This window comes from Cuculus canorus, chromosome 24 (genome assembly GCF_017976375.1).
Source record: "Cuculus canorus isolate bCucCan1 chromosome 24, bCucCan1.pri, whole genome shotgun sequence".
Classification (NCBI taxonomy): Eukaryota; Metazoa; Chordata; class Aves; order Cuculiformes; family Cuculidae; genus Cuculus; species Cuculus canorus.
Genome location: NC_071424.1, coordinates 6,597,206 through 6,621,806, shown reverse-complemented (window position 1 = coordinate 6,621,806; position 24,601 = coordinate 6,597,206). Strand labels below are relative to the sequence as shown.

General features: G+C 46.9%; 1 protein-coding gene across 1 annotated transcript in view; it reads right to left on the bottom strand.

Annotated features, from left to right (window-relative positions):
* Window positions 1–24,601, bottom strand: part of PKP1 (plakophilin 1) — a 48,884-nt gene that overhangs the window by 14,059 nt on the left and 10,224 nt on the right. Inside the window, exons 3-9 of the mRNA XM_009560590.2 lie at window positions 17,036–17,460; window positions 7,822–7,966; window positions 5,930–6,137; window positions 5,019–5,196; window positions 2,813–2,927; window positions 1,446–1,601; window positions 1,166–1,342 (exon numbers count right to left, since the gene is read on the bottom strand). Coding sequence (XP_009558885.2) covers window positions 1,166–1,342; window positions 1,446–1,601; window positions 2,813–2,927; window positions 5,019–5,196; window positions 5,930–6,137; window positions 7,822–7,966; window positions 17,036–17,460 — 1,404 coding nt within the window. The remainder of the gene's footprint in view (window positions 1–1,165; window positions 1,343–1,445; window positions 1,602–2,812; window positions 2,928–5,018; window positions 5,197–5,929; window positions 6,138–7,821; window positions 7,967–17,035; window positions 17,461–24,601) is intronic.

Below are 24,601 nucleotides of genomic sequence, written 5' to 3'. Positions count from 1 at the left end.
GCAGGGCTGAAGGTGAGGTCTCACCAGTGCAGAGCAGAGGGGCAGAATCCCCTCCCTCCCTGCTGGTCACACATTCCCTTCCAGAATGCTGAAATAAATTGCTGTCAGAGCTGATTTTTGTTTGTTTTCTTCCCCTCTGCCCAAAAGACATTGTTGTGAAATGTTTCTTGCTGTCAGGTTCTTCATCTCCCTGGAGCACGTAACTCCAGCCCTCTTTCTCTGATCAGCTCTACCCATGCTGTGACAACCTCTCTCCACTTTGTTGTTAGTGATGCAGCTTAGCTAAAGTGAAAAAAAAATAGTTCCCAAAGTATTTCACGTTGAAAGGCTTGCAACAAAAGCTCCCGGTGAATCAGAGCTGACAGGTTAATGCTGTCCTAGCAGCAAAGTCTCCTCTCGTGAGTCACTCCATGTTTCTGGGTGGAACGCTTGGTACACGTGACGCACCTCTCCTGCGTATGAAATAATTATCTCTTTATCTCACCAGCCACCTTATTTAAATTGGAATTGGTGAAGTTTGACACAAACAGACAAGTCGAGGTTTGTCCACATGAAGGCAGCCTGTGAGGGCATGCCCACAGTCATGGCTTCGGGCACAGCAGAGCTGCTGTCGTGACGTGGCCCTCGCCATGCCCCAGCTCCTGCAACACCCACGGCGTCACGCAGCCCGTGTCACCTCCTCGCTGCCATGCTGACAGGTTAGGACATCCATCAGAGCTATCTTACAGGCAGCTCTGATGTGAGGACAAGCCACAATCCACAGCACAACCCACCCTGTTATTAGAGCCACCTCCCACTTAAAAAACACATGTGGGCGGTGGCACACGCACATCCTTTCTCTCTCCTTTAATGACATCTGTCCACATGTGCACATCTGTGCACATCCTCCCTGGTGTCTTGTGGGGAGGGTGCCGATAGCAGTAGATGCTGGTGATGCCACCAACCTAGAAGAGCCCCTGGAAAGAGTATGGATCTGGGACAAACCCTTGGAATGATGATTATAGCTCTTCATAAGACCCTATTTTTGACATCAGTAAATACCTCAGCTGGAGCAGCCACTCCTGTAATAGTGCCCTGTGGTTTAAGGAGGACATTTCCCTTTCTGATTCCTGTAAGGTCCTGACACATTGGGCTGCGCACAAGTGGAGGTGAGAGGAGCGCTTACCAGCCCTCGACTCGCAGTGAGGTTCTGCAGAGCTCCAGCACAAGCTTCCAGGGTTGCATCCTTCTTGCTCTGATCCATCAGGGACAGGTAGGTGCGTATGGCATCAGAGTGGTAGAGCCAGCTGGGTCCTTTGGGCTTAAAATCCTCCTCAGGAAGGGGGACAGCATATTCATCATTCTGCAAAGAGAGGAGAAACTGGAAGTTTAGATCCTGCTCCTCACTCGCAGCCCCTGCCTGAGGATGAACATTCAATTTCCAACCCCTCCATGGCACATCTTACCTCCATTTTACCGCTCCTGCTGTTGAAGCAGCCTGTGAGAGTTTTGTCCATGTAAACACTCCGGGCCATGTGGTTGAGCTGGGTGTATCTGTTGGGAACTTCAGCATCCAGGCGGTAGGAGAGGTTGTGCAGGATGCAGATGCAGTTCTCCACAGACTGAAATGACCCCCAGAGTAAAAGTGCAAGCATCACATTAGGCAAAAAAAATAGAGAGCAGCACCTGCTGTAACTACAGAGCGGACATACACTGTGCCATAATTAGCCTTTCAGCAGTTTTGCTGCACAAACTCCTGACCCTGCTTAAGTTAACAATGGATGGGAAGGGAGAAGGAGGTAGCGTAGACATGAATGAAGGTCGTGCACCCAGGTGCTATTCCACGGATCTCAGAGAGCTGACTGACTCGGTGAACCTTGTTAGATTCCACTGCACAGACAAGCTGATAAACAGCGAAAGAACATGAGTGCAGAGGGTGGTTATATCAAACTGCCCATCATGAAATGCCAAACCTTGACATACTTCCTCTTCCCACAGTCAACTTCCAATGACTTTGTCCAGATCACAAGTACAGGTTAGGGGATATGTTTTAACAAGAAGAGGCTTTTAAGCCTTTCCCTGGCCGTCGGTGCCCAATGTAAAGAGCAAGGGAGATTTTCCCTAAATCCCTGTAACCAATTCCAAAACATGTGGTTACATTTCCAAACAATTGTGCTTAGTATGTGCTGTGGAAAGTGGTCTTCTTGCAAAGACTATCCCCAAAAGAGGATATGCTCAACCCTGAGCTCATTTGAAATAATTCTGGCACTTTGCAGGGCAATGAGTCTTTTAGGCTGGTATCACAGATGAAGAAATCCTGAAAATGTGACCATAAATACTTTTTTTTTGTGCAAGGTAAGTGCTGCTTACACACAGCAATCAGAGTCACAGCTAGGGGACTGGCAGAAAGATGCCAGCTCCCAGCTTCTTGCTGAACGTGATGCTGATCTAGGGCTTAAATACTTGAATACTGCTGGATGAAGAGATGTGCTGTTGGGAAGAGCAAGAGGTGGAAGTTAATATGCTGGAAGGATCCCAGGTTGGGAGGGGAAAGGAGGAAAGCATGTTGGAGGCTCAGGTGCCAAAATATTTTGCTGCCTCTCTGTGTTTGGTAAAGGGAAATCGTAAAACCCAGCTCTCCTTCAAGCCCAGAGCACAGAGGACCTGCAATCCTACAAGAGATTGCACTGGGACTTGGAAGGACAAGAGCAGCCATAAAGAGTCCAATCCCCTCTCATGCTTGTCTGAAAGGGATTTTGATATATTCCCCAAGTAACCATTATTAGCAATGGTGCTGAACGCTGGGAAACGTCTCAAGGTGAGCATGTAATACCTTATCATCGGGTCGGTTAGAAGCCACGCAGTTCTGGGTATAAGTCATGACTGAGTCGATCAAGCCAGGGTAATTCCTCATGGTTTGGCGCCCCATGTCTGCAGAACTCAAGTTTCTGACGAAAGCCATTGCGGAGGGTGTCAAGAGAGAAGGAAGGGAGAGGATTAGTTCAGTTCACTTGCTAGTATCCATGGGTTCTAGCTATAGCTGTAATTGAATTTAAGCACATTTTTAGATTCAGCAAGGCTGGTGCATTGTTCTTAGTTTGGAGGCCTTCTGTAGGACTGCACTGGTGCAGAGCTCTCTTTAGGATTCACTTCATCCAGCAAAGTGTCATGTTAAGGAACTCTGCATAGAAGGCAACCTCCTAGTGAGAGTAACTATCAGCAATATTTTGCCTTAGAGGCTATATATGCGCATCACACAGACTCATCACCTCCTTGGAGGTGTTTCCAAAGAGAAGAATGAATAAAGGCTATCTGGGATTATTGTGAAAACCAGGAAGGTGCATGTGGTTGGAAGCATGGAGCTATGCAGGGTCAACAGCAATATTTGTGTGGGAAATGGGAGCAGAGGTGCTGCAAGCAGCAATCGCTCTGACCAGAGAGACTGACCAGTTTGCGATGTTGTAATGTGTTCCTGAGCACCGGTTGCTGCCAGGACAGGGGATTTTTTTCCAGTAACAGGAAATTATTTTTCTGTTGTTTTGTTGGGTTTTTTCTTCCCTGTTTTATTGCCTTGTAACTTGCAAATGAAAAACAAAGAGAGGTTGGCAGTCGTTGTGAGATATTCACTCCAGGCATTCCAGAACTGGATTTGATGTTCACTGTGATTTGCAGCCTCCTCATTAACATTAATTCATCTGCAATCCAGAAATGCTTGAGCAGCAATGGCTTAAGCCCAGGGCAAACCAAGGCTGTACTCATCTCTGCGTTATGATGTGGCAAGGCAGTGAGTCAGAGCAATCCCAGCTCCGAGCAGGGGCTTCAGACCCAACTGCCCTGCTTTCCTTCCTCGGCTTGCTCCCCACTCCTGCTCTCCTCAGCCTTTTAAGCTATCTCCTGACCTGCCCTTGGCAGTCTTCACTGTGTTACTGCCACAGACTGTAATAAGGAGACAGAGCCTGCCTCGAGTTGAACTCCACGGAGAGCTCCTTTGCCAAGCTGTCATAGTATTCTTTCCCCCATTTTAATGGGATATTCTGTGGTGTTGATGAGTTGAAGTTATCTTAAAAGTGGAGCACTTCTAGGCAACAGCCACCATACACCCCAACGTGCAACTGCACAGGGAAGGTGCCTTCCAAGACAGGGAAGGGGATAGACAGGGAAGATAGCGCTCGCTATCTTTCAGACAGGGTTCCCAGTCACAGAAGATGATAGTATCACGTATCAAAAGGCCTCTACCGTGTTCACCCATTCCATTTCATTTCATAAGCAGATACAGCTCCTACTAGCTGCATGTCTGGCAAGGGTGCGGTCGGTGCTGCGCTCCCTCAGGGAGAGCTTCAGTTGATGAAAGTACCTAATTATACAGGGCATTTTTTTTTCCCCCCAACTTGTTCTCAGTGAGACAAGAAGCTCACATCCAAGTGGAGGAGGGTGGTAGGAGAAACAGCAAGTCAGGGCGAAGATCCTCTACAAAAGGACTCTGGCTTTCCCGTGAAAAAATAAACTACCCTGGGCTCAATCTGCACCTCCTGTCTTGTAGCTGACCTGCGGGATGAAAGGAGCCAGGAAAAATCCAGGGCAACAGGACTGCTCTGTCCTAAAACAGTTATTAAAATCGGTGGGGAATTGCTTTCTTTCCCCATTTTTTTCACCCAAAACTCAAAACAGTGTGTTTTCTAGCAACCAAAATTTTCTCTGGAAGCCTCAAAAAGACATCTAAGGGCAAAAGGTCTCACGTTCCCCAGTCTGAGCTGAGCACTGTCAACTCAGATTGCAGCTTTCGCATGACTGAAGAAAATTATAGGTTTTGAGCAGAGATTTAGCAAGAACAAACTTAAGTCAAAAAAAAGTTACCAGGAAAGATATTTTACATGTAATTCTTTCTGCACCTTCTCTGAGTCAGAAAAACTTTCTCAAGAAGAGCTTTTTATTAATACAATTGCAGCAAGCGTGTCTTTATCTTATTGAAAGAGGATTTAGACAGCTTCAGCTTCTGTCAACAGGCACAAGCTACGGTAAGTCCCTGCTTGATGACTCACCTCAAGCACCCTGTAGCATTAAAAAATACTTCTGGGTCAATAATTTCTCTTGTCCTGTTGCAGCTGCCATCAGACCAGCCAGAAAAAGGGATGATAACACAATCTGTCAAGACGGGGAGGGCCTCCTGTATCAACTCTTCTTTTAATTCATCGGTGGAGGAGAGGTTCCAGAGTAGTCCTAGGAAGCAGGTGGGAGACAAGCAGAGGGTCACTATGCGTTAGAAACTTTCTTTAGGTCAGAATGAATTCTAGCAACAAAGTTCTTCTTCAGCCCTCTTTGAACCAAGGATTCAGAGGCTGCTCTTAACCCTCGTCTCTCATCATCCCTGTGGGTGACAGGCAGGATGGGCACCAGGAGCATGGTATCGTGTGAAGGTGGACATCTAAGTATCCTCCTTCCTCCCAGAATTGGTGTTTATTACCATTAGATTGCAAGAGGAAAGGAATCTCCCCATGGACCTCGTAAAGACTTGCACACAAAACCTCAGTCATAGCTCAGTGTGACCTGCATCGACAAACTCACATCAGTCCTTCAAGAAAAGGTGAGATACCAATGAGATAACCTGCCCAACCATACTGGGATTGCCAGCATGCTTCGTCTTCCAAGCCAAGGGGAAGGGGAAGCATGGGGAACAGGTGTGCAGGAAGGCATGGGAACGGCTGGATGACTACATCTGTGTGGGGAAACCCAGGCAGGTGCTTCCGCAACAGACACTTAGAATGTGAGGAAGCCTTAGGGGACAACAAAGGGCCAGGACCTCCTCTGCCCTCTGTTTTAGATTGCCACTTTGTGCTAAAGGAGCATACAACACCATCTTTGTGGTATGACAGTACTATGTTGCTGGAGCAACATAGATCAGAGGCAAGGAGGAGCATGGTCCTTGCTGAGGGCTGAGCAGCCTGCTGTGTACCTGTTAGTTGTTTCTGAATTTCGGTGTTCCCTGTCCTCCGTAGGAGGCTCACGCACTCCCTTATCCCATTCTGCCGCCGGGTTTCTATCTTGTTGGTTGGATTCTTGAAGACCAAATTTCGGAGGGCTCCAGCTGCTGCCCGCTGTACGTTCTGGTTCGTGCTGCGGAGCAGCTCGACGAGCTTGGCGATTCCCCCCAGCCGATAGACCTATACGAGGAAAGACACGTTGCCATCAGCACGATGTACAGAACATGACAAGGACAACTAGAACTGTTGTGGCAATGCAAGGAGTCAACACAAAGGAACTGGAAGAGCAGCCCTGGCAGTAAGGGATGGCTAGAGCTTGCAGATGGCATGTCTGGTTCAGACTATAGGTCATGAGCACAAAGGTGCTGGCCTTGAGGTTGGAGCTTAAATTCCAGAAGTGGATGTCTATGAGTAATGGCCATAGACTGTGTCCTTTGCTGATGTAAATGTGGTTGCTCCCACACACTTTCACCTACCTCCAACAGTTTGCATCAGGTGAAAATGTTGCTCTGCCTATATGAAGAGGCCACGTATAGCAATGTAATGACACGATGTGGTAACTTATCTGCATCCTGAAATCACAGGTTGAGCTTAGAGACGTGGTCATGGCACAGGGTAAACATCCTTAAGGTCAGCCAGAAAGAGCACTGAGCCACGCTCTGGCACTCAATTGGGGCAGCATCAGGAAGAGGTATGATTCCCAGCCTGCAGGACACCACACACATGCCAGAAAGGTTTGAAGGCAAATTCCTCCAGCTGAGCTCTCCAAAGTGGTGAGGGTTCCTGCTCTAAGATGTTTTCTGTGCCCGGTCTCCTAGGGACATGATCCCACACGGAGCCTCTCCTGGCACGAACCAACCCATTGGCTGGAAATTTGCTGACAATAGAAAATGAATGAACACCTTTTAGAAAGGAAAGAAAACAAGCGTGTGCTTGGATGACTCACATACCTGCTCTGACACATATTTCTGGGAAGTGATGGGACAGGCCAAGCTCAGTGTTTTCAACGGTAACAAAGGGTGTGGCCAACCCACAATTAGCAACTGCATCGTGGGCTGGGATGCAGTTCATCCACAGAAAGGGCAGAGTTACATCCCTGCATCATGTCAGCATGTCCAGCTCCACTATTGTGCCAGGAAATGGAAAGCCACCTCTGTGGGGATGGCAGCTGTAAATGGGGGTAAACTTCTGTGACAACCTTGCCATGGGAGATACATCTTTGAGACTGCCCCCTTTGCCGCATGTTGGCATAAGTTTAGTAATCGGAGGGTAAGAGTGTAAGAAAAATAAACTGCCCTACAAAAAGGGCTTCTGCTTGATCAAATATCTTTTCATATGATCACTAATTAACCTGTTGGCTTAGATGGCTGAAAATGGCTGAAATGCCTGAAAATGTGTGAAATGTCACTGATGAATGTACGATGAAGAACACAAGGGGATTTTGAGCAAGTTTGTTTGGCTCTGACACTGCAGCTCTAAGACAGCAAAAGATTCCTGTGGAACAAGGTCCAATTGCACACAGAAGAGACACTGCATCTGCGTAGCTGCTCCTGTGTGGCCAAACCCCTTCCAGACTGTGTCACAGCGGTTTTATGGGGATAAACTGGCCGCAATCTCTTCTGCTGCCTGAGAACTAATCCCCTATGATAAAATCCTGACCCGTCTGGTATTAAGAGAAAGTGGCCATTAATAGTTGAAAAACCTACTTAATTAATTCCTGAGTGTGATTAATGAGGTATGAGACTCCACCATGAAAACTAAGAGGAGGACCTATGGATCCGTGGTACTGAAGAAAACCAGTTTCATCCATTTTGTGTTCCATCAGATCCAGCATGACAGCAGAGCGCTGTAGGAGTTTGCTCACCTCTTGCTTGGCCGACTCATCCTGGAAGCAGGTGTGCTGGAGGTAGTAAGCACCCATGGCCTGGTATTTGTCATCGGAGGAACACAGAAGTTGTATGGCTTTCTGGATGGTCATGGTACCGCCGTCTATCTCATCACCACATATTCTGCATTAAAGAGAAATACAGCATTGGTTGAGTGCACAGCCAAGAGAGCTTCGGTGCTGGGAATTACTAGGAAGGAATCGATCACAAAATGTAAAATAGAATCATAGAACATAGAATCATAGAACCATTTAGGTTGGAAAAGACCTTCAGGATTATCAAGTCCAAACGTAAACCTAACATCTCCAAGTCCACCACTACACATCACCACATGAACCACACAGTGTACCTCTACTGCATTTCTCTGTCTCAGTAAAAGAGGTGATAAAAGTTGGATGCTCACAGTGGAGAACACTGAGGGTGATAAATTACTGATCCAGAAACAAAGGAGACAGAAAAAATCTCAGTTGAGGTGATAGATGTCTAATCATGTCTAAAGAGGAAGGAAGAGAACCAGTATTGACTCTTCCTCAAATAAAAGAATTAGTGCACAAGAGTGAAACCATCCATCAGGTTATCAGGACAACCTAAATTAGGCAGATGCTTCTCCCACAGCATGCGGTCCTGTAATGTAGATGCCATGAAAGCAAACATGAGAGCAGATGATGACCTTGAGAGTCTAGAGCAGATTCCTTAGGAAAAGGTGACAGGCAGGTCTGGAGCAATGGGAAGGACCAATGTTGAGTTTATGAAATACTAATAACAGCACTGGAACATCCTGCTCCCAGGGTATATTTACATTGGTAGTCTCCAAGCTTGTCATAAAAGTTGGCCACTGTCATCATCCCCTGTTGTAGGTAGAGATTGTGCCAACAGACTTCAGAGGAAGGATATGAATACCTTGGGCTTGGAACAGCATTGAGATCTCAGGAAAAACACAAACACCAGAAGATTTGTCCCCTTGTTGAGAAATACAAAGGTCCTGGCCTCTTTAGGCAGGACCTTTACTTATTTAGCACCATCTGTAATTTTTTAACCACAAAAAAAATTGAAGATGGCACAAACTTTCAGAGTGATGAAAGGGTTCTGACCTACCAAGCCTGCCTGTTCCCAGTCGTATCAATTAGTCTAATAAAGTTATTACCTCTTCCTAGCATCCTTTGCACCTTAGGACTGCGCTGGCTGCAGCAGGACCTCAGCTCCCAGCAGCAGTGTCTGTGTTCATTTGCATCAATTTGCATGACTAAGAAAAGCCAGTCCCCAAACTCCTGTTTTTTATTGCTATTTCAGCAGTGACGGGACACAAATGGAAACCACTTTGTTCATAGTGGATGAAACAAAGGGGGGGGGTGTGTGTAGGGGGATTGTTGGTAGAACACATAGATCCTTGTTGTGCCTGCCTGATGTTGTTCCCTGCTCGGGATCCAGTTGGAGCTGATGCGAAGTTTTACCTGGAGACTGGGGAGATCAGTTCCTGTTTGAATCACACTACTGTGTAGGCAACCTCTTGCTCCGTGTCGTACCAGTGAGTGACTGTGTGGAGGGGCTGATCATCTTGAGACAATCCAATAGACTAAAAAATGGAGTGGTTTTTAGTAGTTCTTAAATAAACACATTACATTTGAACTATTAAATACTACTACAAGGGAGTGGCTTCTTCTAGACACGGATTGTGCAAACTCATTCTGATTGTGTCAAAGAAATCTAAGAGTAAAGGTCTAGAAAGGACACTCGTGTGTGGCCGCAGCAGTCAGCAGCTCATGCTAAGATGAAATATTTTGTCCTTAAGCACCCAAAGATCCAGCTCGACACAGCACAGGCCAGTGAGCAGTATCTGCAATTCTATAGCAGGTTTCATACGAAATATTAAAAGCCAACACTTGTCCCGTGACCGGCAGACAGCATGAAAGACTGTTTTATCTCCCCTGTCTGCAAAGTTGCACCCATTTAAATGAGTCATTGAAGCACCTGCGTGAAGGGAGAGAAACAGGTGCTTCCAAAGAACAGCTCTGGAGATATCTCTGCCTCTGTTGATATCAGGAATGATAGACAACAGCCTTGGATGGGACCTTAGGCCTTCAATGTCTCAGGTTAGATCCAACTTATTCCACTTTTGTTTCTACACTAACAGTGAAATATCACTTCATGGTATGATTTGTCATCCGTTTGAAGCTCTGTCAAAACTTGCCTCCAAGAAACTTCCATTACACTCGCAGCAAGGAAACACAAAACTGGAAAGGCATTTTAAACTAGAAACCTTGTGAATCTTTGGCTTGTATTCAGGGTGCAGTGATTTTCTGTAGCCTTTTTCACGTTCCTGAGACGCACAATGGAGCGGAGATACTGCTGTAACCAGCACGAGTAGCGCCAGAGGAACTGCTTTGATAATTCACACCTGGACAGGTAGGGTAGGGAGGTAGGAACCTCAGTAAAAAAACCAGATCGATGGCCATGCAGCGTACGTAATATTTTTTTCTTTTTAATTTATGAAACTGAGAAAATTCCTAAATCAGGTGTACTTCTTACTAGGAAGAAATATGACCACTTGGTCCAGCTCTTCAGGGACGACGTTTTTCTACAAATCCACTCCATAAGAGGGCTAATCCGTCCTTCAGCAGGGGAAACTAAGCATCCAGGTCCAGTTCTGTATGGGAAAAGATGGGGACGGTTCCATTTCCCCTGCTGGAATCTGAACAGGAGGAGTTCCCGGAGGGTGAGCAGTCAGGCTCAGTCACGCTGCCCAAGAGGCAGCAGTGATTTCTCCTAGCTGAAATTATAATCACCCTGGCAAAGCCCGTACAAATGAGCAATTGTTCATCAGCCAGTCAAGGATATTCCTCACCAGACCCACACTATGCGAACAGCAGCCTGTTCCAAGACAAATTCTTGGACTGCGGCCATCTCCAGCCTGGGCCAATGTGCCTGGTAGGAAGAGCTCCAAAGATTGCTCTTCCACAAGAAAGAAGCAATCAGAATAGCGAGAGACCTCAATTAGAAATGATTCAACAGGAGACAAATTAGATGATCAGATTCAGGTGTGGAAAGGAAACAAATACTTGGAAGGATCAGTATCACAGTAAGGCAAATTGCCGTGTTTGACACTAACGCCTTTGGTTCACTTTGTATTGGCAGATTGGTGTGTGCTGATCAGATCTAAACCTCCATCCTGCTTCTTAGGGCTACAGGTACCAGGAGAGGAGGAAGCCAGAAAATTCTAGCAACTTCCATTTTTCATTAAGAAAATGAAAGCTGAGATACTAAAATCCAGAACATCTAACTGCATCCAAGTCTTCCAGAGTCAGGCCACGCTGGAGCAAACCCAATAGCTACGCTCCGTACCAAGTAGCCATGTTCACCCAGGGACACAAAAGCTGAGCTGGAGCTTTCCCTCGGTGGGTAGATACCAGAGAAGATGAGCACAGAGTGATACTGAACCAGAGAGGAGGGGATTCTCGCCCTGAGCATCGTGTGGTATCAACCAGAGTTCATCATGCACAGCTCTATGGCAGTTATTTCGGATATAAACATGCAGCGCAGGCAAGTTCATATCAACAGAAAGAGTTGTTTTTAGGGGCAACAACAAAACAAAATGAAACTGCCTGTCATCATGTTCGGTTCTTCTTTCACCATGTACATAACCCTGGAGAATTTACGTTTTCATACTGATGCTTTTTGGTTTATCCTAAAAGAGGAGATCTATCAGAAAAGACCCTCCCTACTTTTTCTGACTCTTTCAATAACTTTTCTGTGTTTTCACCTTCCAGAGAGACCGAGCTCCTGCCTAGGTGTGAAGGGTTACAGGACACATGCTTACTGTCACTGAACTTTATCCACAGCTCACTGAAGCTTCTATGGGCATCAGCTTCACCAGCATCACCACAGACAATTATGACCATGTGGAAAATCCAAAGGGTTGCCCCAGCTTTTACAGCCCTCTCTGTGTCTGCCAGCCAGGGTGTTCAAGGTCCTTATGAGAGTATCACCGAAATATTATGTATTTCCAGGTGCCTTGAGAGGCACTTGCTTTTACATGATCTCTAGCGAGACCCTTTCTCCCTCATACAGAGAACGCTACAGGAAAATGCATCCACACCTTACAATGAGGCCAAAGGTGCCTGTGGGATTGTGGAAGACAACGCATCTTGTAGGTGTCATGGCTCCTGATCTATATCAGCAACCCTTACACCGGGGAATGTCTGCAGACAGCCCAGCTCCCCTCTTCATCTCCACAAATGGCAATGCCCTGAATCCTTCCCAAGGCATGAGGTTGGTCTAGTCCCTCAGTAACATCTCCAGCTCAGACACCTGGGCTTCCCCTGAAGTCAGCCAAGAGGGACTGACTTTGCTAGCAGGTATCTCACTGGCCTGCCTCAGGTTTCAGCTCTGTTGTCCTCTGGCTGCGTCTCTGCAGGACAGCAGGTGCACCCAGAGCAGATGCAGGCAACTGCTGAAGAGGTGATGTGCGTGTAACCAGCTGGCGGATGCTCAGACTATTGCAGAGCCACAACCACCACAGACCTTGGTCTGTCAGTCCTGTGTGCTGTGGTGTTGGAAGCTCCGTGTGCAACACCTACAAGCAAAACTAAAACGATGTCTCCAGCAGCAGCTACAGATTCCCTGCACCTCAGGTTCCAGCTGGGGGGGGTCAAAGACTCAGAGTTTTCTAGGATGCATTAAATATTACATTGTACAGTACTGCCTGTTTTTATCACTACCTGATGACCAAGGAGGATGTAGAAACATTTTTCCTGACTGGGCTGAATTGCAACACGTTATTTAGGTGAAAGCAAGATGAGACACTGTCGCTTGGAGTGTGTTGTAAGTACCACCCGTCAGAGGAGATCTTTAAAAGCAGGCAAATACGTGTAGCCTTCACCAGCTGCTGAAACTACTGTGCTGCCACTTCCCAGGATGAAAGGCTACAGATCTGCAGGATGTCACAAGAGCCTGAAAAGGAGAAGGGTTCTGGGGAGAAAAGGGAGACCTGGACACCAAGAAGACTCCCTCCAGGTCTGTCAGGTGGAAAAATCATCCCAGAGAGCTGTATTGTGGCAAAAAGTGAGTGCTGCTCACTGACAACTGCTTTTGGACAGGAACTACCATTATAACCCACAAATTTCTGAGTCCAGGACAGAGATACTGAGCTGGGAATTGTTCTTCCAGATATGACATAGCTCTTACAAAGGGTTAAGCCCCTGAATGGTTGTAAAGAAATGTATCTGGAAGGGACATCAGAAGGTCCCTGTCTGATCAGTGAGGCACGACCGTAGTGGCAGGGATGGTGGAAGAGAAGACACCTCATGAAGAGGTTTCTCAAAACAAGTCAGTACTGTTTAACTGTTTTTGTTGTTATGTGAACAAACAGCAAAAATCAGATTTCGTCACCAGAACCAATAATATGGGGTGTGTAAATCCCTGCAGCATGGTTTATTTTATCATAGAATCGTAGAATGGTTTTTCCCAAGAAAACATTTAGGTGTCAAACCTAAATCATCAGCCAACTGGAGGAAAGGAGCTTTCATGTAGCAGTTGCTTCTGTAAGAGGAAGGACTCTTCTGACAGAGAATCATAAGAGACAGCTCCTCTATGTCTTACACAACCAAAGCCAGTTCCAGAAATGGAAGCAATCACACAGTCAAGAATAGTTCCAGGAATTAAATAACTGTGATCAAATTCAGAGGGACCATTCCATACACATAGTTCAACAGTTCTCACTCACTCAGTGTTTCCATCTCCTCTTGCTGCTCTCACCACCTGAGAATGTCCAATGACCCCTTTTTTTTGTAGAATCATAGAATCACAGAATTGTTAAGGTTGGAAAAAGACCTCCAAGCTCATCCACTCCTACTGCCAATCCAACCCCACCGTGCCCACTAAACCATGTCCTGAAGTGCCACGGCCACACAGTTTTTTAACCCCTCCAGGGATGCAGACTCCATCACTGCCCTGGACGGACTCTGCCAGGGCTTCACCGCTCTTTCAGTAAAGAAATTTTTCCAAATATCCAACCTAAACCTGCCCTGGTGCAACTTGAGGCTGTCTCCTCTTGTCCTATCACTTGTTACTCAGGAGAAGAGAGCAGCACCCACCTCGCTGCAGCCACCTTTCAGGTAGTTGTAGAGATCTCGCACCATTGAAGGAGATCAGCTGGGTAGCACAGGGCACCTGAGGAGCACAGCTCTTGAACCACTGTCCACAGCCACTGACTGCATTACAGAGCAGAACTAGTGGATCACAGGTCCCACTGGAAACACTTTCATGGCAATGGAAATCACCCCACTGTGTTGCCTCTGAAAGTGCGGAAACCGTCTAGCCCTTCCCTGGCTCATAGGGATACTTTGCTAATCTGCAAATGAGTGATTATAGAATCATAAATCATAGAATGGTTTGGGTTGGAAGGGACCCTAAAGATCATCCAGTTCCATCTCCCCTGCCACGGGCAGGGACATCCTACTAGATCAGGCTGCCCAAGGCCCATCCAACCTGGCCTTGAATACCTCCAGGAATCCAACTAAAAAGCAGATTTGCAGCATGAAAACTGAACAGAAAATCATCCTTGTTATAAAGGCAAAAGTTCTACCTGAAGAACTACTAGAACAGAAAGGGCAGAGCCCTCAACAGGGAACCACTGGAGCTCCAGTGAGCTCCTCCTGCAGAAGGCAGAAGTTAGGAATGGGATGCCTACAAAACCTCTCCCTACCCAAAGATCAGGCCACCCAAATCAAGCTCTCCCAGTGCAGAATCCTCCAACCAGAAACAGTTCTACAAGGAAAAAACGGATCAGATAAGGTCCTAACCCACGTCTAAAGACCCCTTGCCAACAAAACCACACTCCAGACCAAGACCAAGAGCAACCTGCCAGATTATTTATAAGGGTTAATGGCCTTCCAAATAAGTGATTTTTTTCCAGAGAGGACATCTCCCTAGTGTGTTTCCAAGACTATAAGGACAACTACCACCACCTCATCCCCATTGATCCAAGAGAAGAACTTGTACAAACTGCCCTCTGAATGAATCCAGTTCTGCAATGGGTTTTATGTGAAGCAGGGGTGTGTGCCCAGCCAAATCAGATTTAGTCAGGGGACACAGCCCCAGCTGAGCCTATGACTTGAAGCCTCCTCAGAACCAGTTCTGCCAGATGAGCCATGCCTCAAGCCAGGAGGAGTGTGTAAATGGAGCCACTCCCTAACTGAAGGGCATCCACGGCTGGAGATTATTCTCACAATGGCAGTTCTCTTCACAAAATACTATTATTTTTCAAGTGACCTTTCCAAAGTGATGGTCACGTCTACAAAAGTGAGCGCTGCACAGCGTAAAGCGGGGCTTGCTTTGGAGAGAGCCTGTCTGACTGGTACTCATTTCTCAAAAGCATTTATTTCCCTAAGCAGAAGATAGCTGAAATCCCAGGTTTAATCGTTCTGCCATTCCCTTCCACTATGGGAAGACCACTTTTGTGGTCTTTAGTCAGAAGTTCCCTAGAACAAGTTACTTCCATTTTATGTAACGTCTCCGTTTCCCTCTTCCAGAGGAATTATGAAGCTTCTGAAAGCAAGCCAATGCCACCAGTGCTCCAGGTTGGCCAGCACCAATTTTTCCTGTGTTAAACATGAAGTAACTGGGAACACGAGAAGCTGAGGTTACACGACACCATGCTAATGGGCAAGGGACATTTCTCGGCATACACGGTCTGGGTCATATTTCTTCTACCCAATATAAAATGAGGGAGGCTGAACAGAGAAGTAGCCAGAGAAATATGGAAATAAACATCCAGGTGTGAAAAAAATGGCATAATTTTACTCACACTTCTGATTGTGAGAGAATGTTTCTAAGAATATACGTCATGACTTGGGGCAGCGGCTCAAAAACCCCAGGCCTTTGGTGTGAGTTACGACAAAGGCTGTGAGCCCTGTTAATTAGTCTCACACTTTTGCCACAGAATGCAAGCTCTCTTTCGGGCCAGGGACCACCAGGAACAAGCTTGGGAGCTTCTAGGGTTTGTGTGACAAGCTGCCATCTCTGTCTGGGTGCTGTCATAACTTCTTGGTTGGTGCAGAGTAGACCCTGTATGACAGCAATGGTTGTGCAGTAGCCCCTGGAAACACTTGTGGAAGATGTAGACTCTCCCTTCCAATCCCAGTAAAACATTGCAAATTTAAACTGTTCACAGTTCAAAAAAACGCAAACCATACTCTTCTAAGACTACGGTTTCCACAGACCAAATATCTTCCAAGATGGTGACAGGATATAGTTGGTGCTCCAGAGCCAGAGGCAGCGTAGCTATGAGCATCAGAGCAGCTTACAATCAACATATTTGCAGAGCCATCACTGTTTGTTTGGCTTTGGGTTGGGGTTTTTTTGTGAGAGCTCTGCTGTATTGCATGAATGTATCAGCTTGAGAGCACCTGAGCTCACTGGTGTGTTCTACAAACCCTCTTGTTGTAGGCAACTTTTACAAGAAGGGACCCGATTCTATCTGAGACATGAAGGACCTTCTTCTTCCCTTGCATAATTCTTACCCCCAGAGGACTGGATGTTCTGCACAGGAAGGAATTGAACAGCTTCTATTCCCTCCTCTTTCCTGTTTAGGTAAATTATTACAATTAGGTTATTTTTTTCCCATTTCTGATGCAATTTGTTTCTGGAATCCAAATCAAACCTTTTGGGTGAATGAAGCGAGTGGAAAGACAGAGGGGTAACTACTACCATTCAGCAGCCTCTCAGCTCTGCTCTGAGTCAGACCCTCAGGAGCCAACTCCTTCAGAGTTAGTTGATTTTTTAGGTTTGTTTTCTGCCATATCAAAGCAGCGTTACAGCCAGGAGACGCACCCAAACTGCACACCAGGCTTTCTGCTCTCCACCTCCCACTCTCATCTTGCAACGGAGCTGTTGGCTAATACCAGTATAGAGACTGGGAGATCATCTTGCCCACCATCGCATAGCTACAGCGGAGATATATACACCAAGCCAGTCATATTAGTTTCCCTCCATAGCCTATGAAAAGAAATAAGCCCTTTAAGAGTGTGACTCATCTGACCCACTTTAGACTCTGCTGCAGGATGTGATTAGGCATGATGCGCACTGGAAAGCCCATCTCCATGGCTGTGAAGCAGCTCAGGTGACTACCTTGGATGGACAGACCTCCAGAGCAGATGTCTACGCTTACTCAGATTCAGCCGACTGCAGCAGACTTACTTGGAGCTGGACTGAGTCTGTCCGTAAACCGCATCCTGCTTGCAGCTCATCATGGGCTGGGCATAGACCACGTCTGGCTTGTTGCTTGAGGGGCAGGAGAGGGCCCGTGCTGGCATTTTTTTACTTGTCCTGGTAGTTCCTTGCTGGGTGCTACAGCTGCTGTAGATGCTCTGGCGGTTCAAGGTTGTCTTGTGCTCTACCCGGCCGCCAACCTGACTCTTCCTCAGTGTGCCTCGGGGCGGTTCGCAGTAGAGGTCCGGCTCGCTCCGGCTGCTCTTGATGTTCTGCACAAAGCAGTAGTCGCTCCCGGGTCGGGCAGGGCTGCAGACAGCTTTGCTGTAGTGCTTGCCACCCCAGCCCTCCATCTGGCTGTACGAGCTGTAGCGTCTGTTCTCCACATCCCGCTTCAGGGTCCCGTTGTACAGCTGGTCAACGAGAAAACAGAGACAAAATAATCAGGAGAGTGTTGAGCCGAGATTGACACTTCCAGACGCAGATCGACATCACCATGCCCATTCCCGCATGGGTGTTACAGCTACCAAATTCCTATGCTCTTAAGTATTTTTGTGGCCCAAAATTTATGGGAGGTTAACACACCTGCAGCCCTTACAGAGGTGCCAAACCCTCCCTTGAAATCTGGGGGTACCTAGAGACATCCGGGAGTTTGAAAGCAGAATGGAAAGCTCAAACATGACCCTGGCATTACAGAAAACGTCTTATTTTCAACACGTGGGATCTAACCCAACCTGTAATTATAGGAGGTCGCAGCACATCTCTTGCCATCACAGAGAATCTTTCTCCATTCTGACCTTCCACCACTGCCTGCATTCGTTTTTAATTCGTGTATGCTATTTTGTTCCCTTTCCATCTATAAATTCCTTACGAAGGGAGTAGAGGGAGCAAAAAATCAATAAAAAGGGATTCTTGAATTTCATTTTGCCAAGAAACAAGTGGAGACAATGAACATCTGCTTATGATTACAAGGTGTGTAGTGTCAGCTCACACAATGGGATCTTCTGAGAACAAAGGGGGATGTGCAATAGGAATTAAGATGACTAAGCCAGGAAGAAAAAAAAAAAAAAAAGCAGTAAAATAAACAACTGCAATTAATCAAATGTAAAAATGGCTTTAGCTGTCTTGCTTTCTGTTCAAAATATCTTCATCGGTTCACCAAAAGTCCTACAGGTTTGCCCCAGTTACACCAGGACCGAATCCAAAGTTCTTTTGCAAAATTAAACCTTCTAGATGTCAATTCTGGTACTTGGAAGCCTGCAGGGTTTTGTTTAAGTGAGAGACAGTCCCTACAGTGTGTGCTCCAGAAAAGCAAACAAATAAAGCTCTTGTAGTGCTGTTTGCCCCATGATATTGAGTTTTTCCATAGCATCTCCCCCAGCACACCAGCAAGCAGATCTGCATACAGGACATACAGCAAACAGGCACAAAAAACCCTAAATAATAAAACTGCCTGCCCCATTCTCTTTTGGTTTATCCTAGGAAAGCTTACCCACATTCTCTTGCTGGGCCAAGCTTTTGTTTCTCACCTAACTCAAAGCAGAGGGATGTTGGATGCCTCTTCCGCAAAAGCCATCCAAGGATCTATTGGTCTGGGAGAGAAAAGCCAACACTGGCGCCTTGTTATTTCCATGGTGGCTTAAGGCACAAGATGTGAAAAGCCTACGTCCAGTACAATGGTTCATGTCACTGAAAACAGTCCCTATTTCCTAACTTACAAACACCACGTGACAGAGACCTTGGTGTCCTCTGCAGGCTCACCACGAGTCCCACTGCTCTGCCCCAACTTCTTCCCAGCCTGAAGTACACCCAGCATCATTCCTGACTCCAACACTCTATAGAATTGTTATTATGTTAATTAATTAAGCCAAATATTTCCATTAACAAACTGATCTTCAGGAATGCAGCAAATCCTCTCTGCTGTGTCCCGGAGAGCTGCACAGGTAACGGCTGAAAACTGTTAGAAGGGGTTCCCTAGCAGGCACGCCGTCTGGATAAGTCACTTTTCAGTCCAGCTACACTGATACCCAGATTGCTCTGTCATTCGAGCACAACTCTGAAGTAGTTTTCATGCTTTCATTCTGCAGGTTTGCATTTAAAACAGGTGAATTGCTGGAAGGGGAGAAAAGGGGAGCAAATTCTCTCTGTGTTGACTCCAGAGGATGCAGAAAAAACCTGTTAGTACTGCAGCACGGCAGGTAACAGGTTTGGTGCACACTGTGGAGCTCCCAGAGAGGTGGAAGGAGAATTTGCATGGGCTAAGGAGAGCAAGGACAAGGAATGCGTAAGTGTGATGAGTCTCAGGGCCTCCGATGGCATCTCCAGGATGGCCAGGCACGGAGGTTCTCTCCATCCTGGTTTTGCTTTGGAGGCAGCACACACGCAGCAACAGCGAAGTTACCAGCTCACTACCAAAGTCAGTGCATGACTTTTCTTACTGACTCTACCAGCTGCTTGGCAGAGCCCATTTTAATCTCTTTCAAGTGGCACGGACCTAATTGGTATCTTCGAATTCTTCTTTGCAATAGGAGCCTGATCCAAAGTCATGATCTACCCCACTGCAGATGAGCATGTCCTTCGAAAGGTGATATCATCCTCACCTTTTCTTCATGTTCCTGGGTTCAGAAACCCTAGGGACAGTGAGGGATGGGACGAGGCTGGAAGATACAGGGTGGACTTTGTTGCTTGGTTGAGCTGGGAACCCACTCCCAGGGCTTGCCTGGAGGACAAAGCTGCAGCTTGCTGGATGTGAGCCCTGATGTTTTTCTTTATGAGTCAGTATAAGCTGTGATTATTTTGTAGGGTTGTCAGAAGCTTGGTACAGCCGTGGAGCCCCTGGGCATCCAGCTAACCATGGAAGACCTAACTTGTTATTTATCTAAGCTATTGTTTGCTCTCCAGAGTACTCACATAGGCTCTCTGCCAGCAGAAAAAGCAGGGGAAGGTGTGAGGATGTCTGTGCTTATAGCTATAGAGTCATCAATTCTACAGTTCTTGCTGTGTTTTATGGTGGCATGTAGCATTGTCAACTTTCTTGCCAGCCTTGAGATGGGTGAAGCAAAGCAATCACCTGTTTGGAAAGACACCTTTCTGCAACACGGGGAGCCCTGAGCGGCAAGTCAGTGCAGGTCCTGGCAGGGCGGGGAAGCCTTTTGCAAACTCATGGGAAAATAGTTCCCGTGTGATGTGAAGCTCATTACCAAAGTCAGTGCATGACTTTTACTGCTGATTCTACCAGCTGCTTGGCTGAGCACATTTTAATCTCTTTCAAGTGGCATGGACCTAATTGGTATCTTAGAATTCCTCTTTGCAACAGGAGCCTGATCCAAAGCCTCCAAATCAATGGGGAATCTCCCGCCAGCTTCAGTGGCTTTCAGACCTGCTTGCCAAATAATATCTACGAATCCTTGCACAGACGTCGCTGACCTGATTGCTTCTTGATCTTGACAAAGCGCCATGTCCGTGCCTTAAAAGCAGCTTTCTCAGACTAAAACCTATGTCCCCATTTCAGATGTTCACCAAGCCAAGTTAGAGACCTTCACTTCTAGCACTGGAGGAAATGTGGCCAAGGGAATGGAGTTCCTTGAGTCGTTATCTCTTCACCCAATGCAGCAATCAGTGAGATAGGATGCACAGCAAGGTAGAAGCGAGGCACTCTGCTGTCTGGAAAAGAGATGACATCTCTGAAGGTGAAGGTGATGCTATTACATAGTCTGTGGTTTGAAGAGCCACCTGACAACAACTTCATAACTTTTGCTGATGTCATTACGTGCGTAGAATGAGCTCTCCCTATGCAGAATAGCATTAGTGAAAGGAAATAATCAGTCTCTTGCCTTCAAACCTCATAAACTGCCCAGATTTCTGAACACCCTGAAATTCGCCTCCCCACTGCTTGTGGGTGTTTGCATGGGGGAGGTGGGCCAGGTCCACACCTCCTCCCTTTAGGACTGCAGAGGAATGCTGGAAAAGACAAGGCAGTCCCTCAGCACAGGGTGGAGACAGAAAGCAAGCGATGTCCTCTGCACTGCAAGATCTGGAAACCGTATAAGAAGAGCACAGGCTGTCACGGAGGCTTCTCCCCATGGGGCCTCAGAAGTCAGCGATGCTTAGTAGATCTCTCCTTTCAGCCAGACGCTGTCACACGCTGGCAGCCCCCTGCACTCAGGGGACACAGGAGGATGCTCACATGCAGCGGGGCATCACCAAGAGCCTAAATTTTAGCCTGCACTTCTCCTCCCTTCTGTGGAAGGAGCCTGTGTGTTTGAGACCAAGCCCTGGGACCTGTTCTTTCATATTACAACAAGGAGGGATGGCACAGAGAGGAAAGGCAACAACAATGAGCTCTGATAGCGCGCAGATGCTTTTATCAGTGCAAGGAGTAAATGCTTTCCTCCACTGACAGCAACGAAGACCTGACTTTAAATTAATAAACATTTGTGGATCAAATTCTCAGCCTGAACTATAAGACCATTTCAGGAACATCAACTAGAACTTCCAACAGTCGCACAAGATGGGTAAATAAATATTGTTAAGCTCTTACTTCAACCGGAATAAAAGAGGTGCTAGAAAGTCAAAATGCCATTATCCTACTCATTGATCCTGAGTCTTGTCTTTTCCTTCCATAAACCCTTTTGTTTAACAGGAAAAGTCCCTTTCCTCCTCTCCAGTGAGGCAGAAGCACAAAGCAAGGCACACCAGCACCGGGAATCTCGCTTTCTTTCCCTGTCAGAGGCCTTCCCAGATAACTGGGTGTTTCTGACATCTGCATCTAAGGACGCGATCAGTTCATTACTGAGCTCTAATTTTTTCCCTTGCAATTTGTTTGTTTCTAGAGCAGCAGACAGGGAGAGAAGTAAAGGACTTCGTATAAACACGTCAGGAGCAGGTTTCTCCCAGGCTGGAGGGCAAAGCACAGGCAATGCAACATGACAGCGTCCCACCCTGACTGATGGGTGGAGAAAACTCTTGATGCTGCTTGCGAAATGCTTGAGCTGCTGCCTGCTACACACTCCACTTCAGGGAGAAAAATTGCAAAACCAGCAAATATATTGTTTATTTCTGAAATGCTCTTTCCCACCTCTCCCGAGTGCTGCGTTTCCATTGGCTTTTTTTCACCTGGTTCTTTATGCAGCAGAGATTTAGGTCTTAATGCCCTGCTCAGATCATCGCAGGGAGAGCAGGGTCTGACCAAGCAATGATGCACAGCAACTGCAAATCGTTGTTTTCTTTGATAAGATTGCCCAAAACACTCTGGTTTTGGGGTTCTTTCAAACTTCAATGTGTCATCATAGCAAATGACAGATTTTGTCCTGAAATCCTTATAGAACAAATCTCCCACTGATGATCAGAGGTGGTTTTTTTCCACAGAGGCAAAATCAGCCCAAGACAGCGGGGATTGTTCCCATCTCATGGTGAACTCCTCTCACGAAGATAATGCATTTGGGAGAAAAAGCTCTGCAACTTTCTTCCCCCCAAAAAAAAAAAAGTTTGTTTAAGGTGCACACAGCTTCTAGTGCAGAGGGATCCCCAAAGTGCATGATTTCATTAGTGCTGTAACGGATGTAATTGATACCAAAACCGAGGAGGGTGGGCCAGTGCAGCCAGAGCCCGAGACCCCAGCAGTGGTGCCTGAGGAAAGCACTGGTGAGCACTGGTGGACCAGTGGCTACTGGTCCCCAGCTGTCACGTGCCAGGATGCAACTCAGTTAACTGCTTTAATCAGAGCAGCATCAGAAATGCCAACAAGCCCTTGGTCTGGGAGCTGAGCTGCTCTACAGACATTCACAAGCCACAGGCTGAGGTCGGCTCTGTGGGAACGATGACCCCCTCACCCCGCTGGAGACAGAGCACCCTGACATCCGAGATGCACCTCCTTCCCTACCAACACACACTCAGCACACCAGGGACCTGTTTGCCCCTGGTTCATGGCAGTGCTGGGACAGACATGCTGCAGCTTCCACTCAAATCCCACCGGTGTATTTCTTTCCTCTGGGAGCAGCAGCACGAGGAGGCTGGGTCTGATTCTGCATCTCGTCCTGATTCTGCATCATCCTGACAGTGCCAAAAGACATGGGACACGGGAGCCCCCCTAATTTCCTAGCAGAGATGGAGCTGCCAGCCCAGCAGACCCAGGCACAGAGCTATTTGCTGCCAGTGGGAATTAAACCCCAGAGGGTCTTTGCCAGGGGTGTACAACCTGGCTCCACATACTGCCTTCCATTGGTGTTCATCTCCAAAGCAGCTGAACAGCACCCTTGCTGCAATCCATGGGCCACCAGTCTGTGACAGTGGCTTTGGGCCAGAATAGAACCTATTTTTTGGGTGGTATCGAGATGTCAAAGTGATGAGTATGGCTCGTGATAATCTTTAGGGTCGCTTCCAACCCAAACCATTCTACAATCCTATGCCTGCACTGCTCTGGATGCCTGGTTTAGCTTACTTAAACCTTTCTCAGCTTTGTCTGTGTAAACTGTGGTCACCATTGCACCTTCTATAGGACCTCAGGCACCGCTCAGGTCTTACGTCAGGATGCAGCACAGCCAGCTCCTGCGGTTGGATGGCTTTGGGAACTGGTGGCCACTCATAACTCGCATTGCCAGTAGGGTGACAGATGGGTCTAAGGGTCTTATGGCCTCAAGAGCACCTGGATTGAAAGACTGAAGGTTGAACTTGGTGATTTCAGAGGTCTATTCCAAACTTAAGAATTCTATCACCTAACACAGAGAGGTTTGTGGCCGCTAATGAACCCATTACTGCATCCCACTATGGTCACTGTGCAAACGGAACTGGGGATTTCAGCCCTGAAGGCTGAGCCAAGCCCTGGCACGTAAGTCAAGGAAACCCTGCAGCCAAGTGCAAACCTGCTGCCCTCAGAGTACTGATTTCTGGAGTGGTCCCACTGCTTTCAGTGTTACCTACGCTGGCAATGAGGAGGTGGCCAAGGCAGTGATGGCTATAGTGGTGCTATGAACAAAGAATAATAGTCTTTAATAATGGGTAAAACAAAGGTTTTACTCAGAGATGTTGGCTGATCCAGAGAGAGCTGACAGCACCAATATGAACAAGTTCTTCCGTCCACGTCTATCATTTCTTTGTTCTCTTCTATGTTTGAATATAAGGTTGGGAAGAAAACTCAGGTGCAAAAAGGTTGAGATTTCTAAGAAGGCACAAAACCAGACATAAGGACTAAATCAGGAATAATAGATTTAAGAGCTGTGGCTGAGCTACGGTAAATGCGAAACCTCCTTGATATGAAGGTGTCATTTAGAGCCACTGATAAGAGCAGCATCTAATTTGCAAGCGCTGTGGAGCACCAATGTGGACATAGATTGCCTGCTACACCATTTTTTCTCCAGAGGCATTAAGAGTAAGCAATTTTCCTGAATGCTCTAGTGGGTCATTTGCCTGAAGTATCTGAATCTACCTGTGCATCTCAAAGGACACTGGGACTTCCCAGAAACATTCACAGCAGTAGGTCCAGCTGCAAAGTCCAGTAATTTTGCCTTCAAAACCAGATTTGTTTTCTCTTTGTTTTCATGTCTTACAATCCAGGAA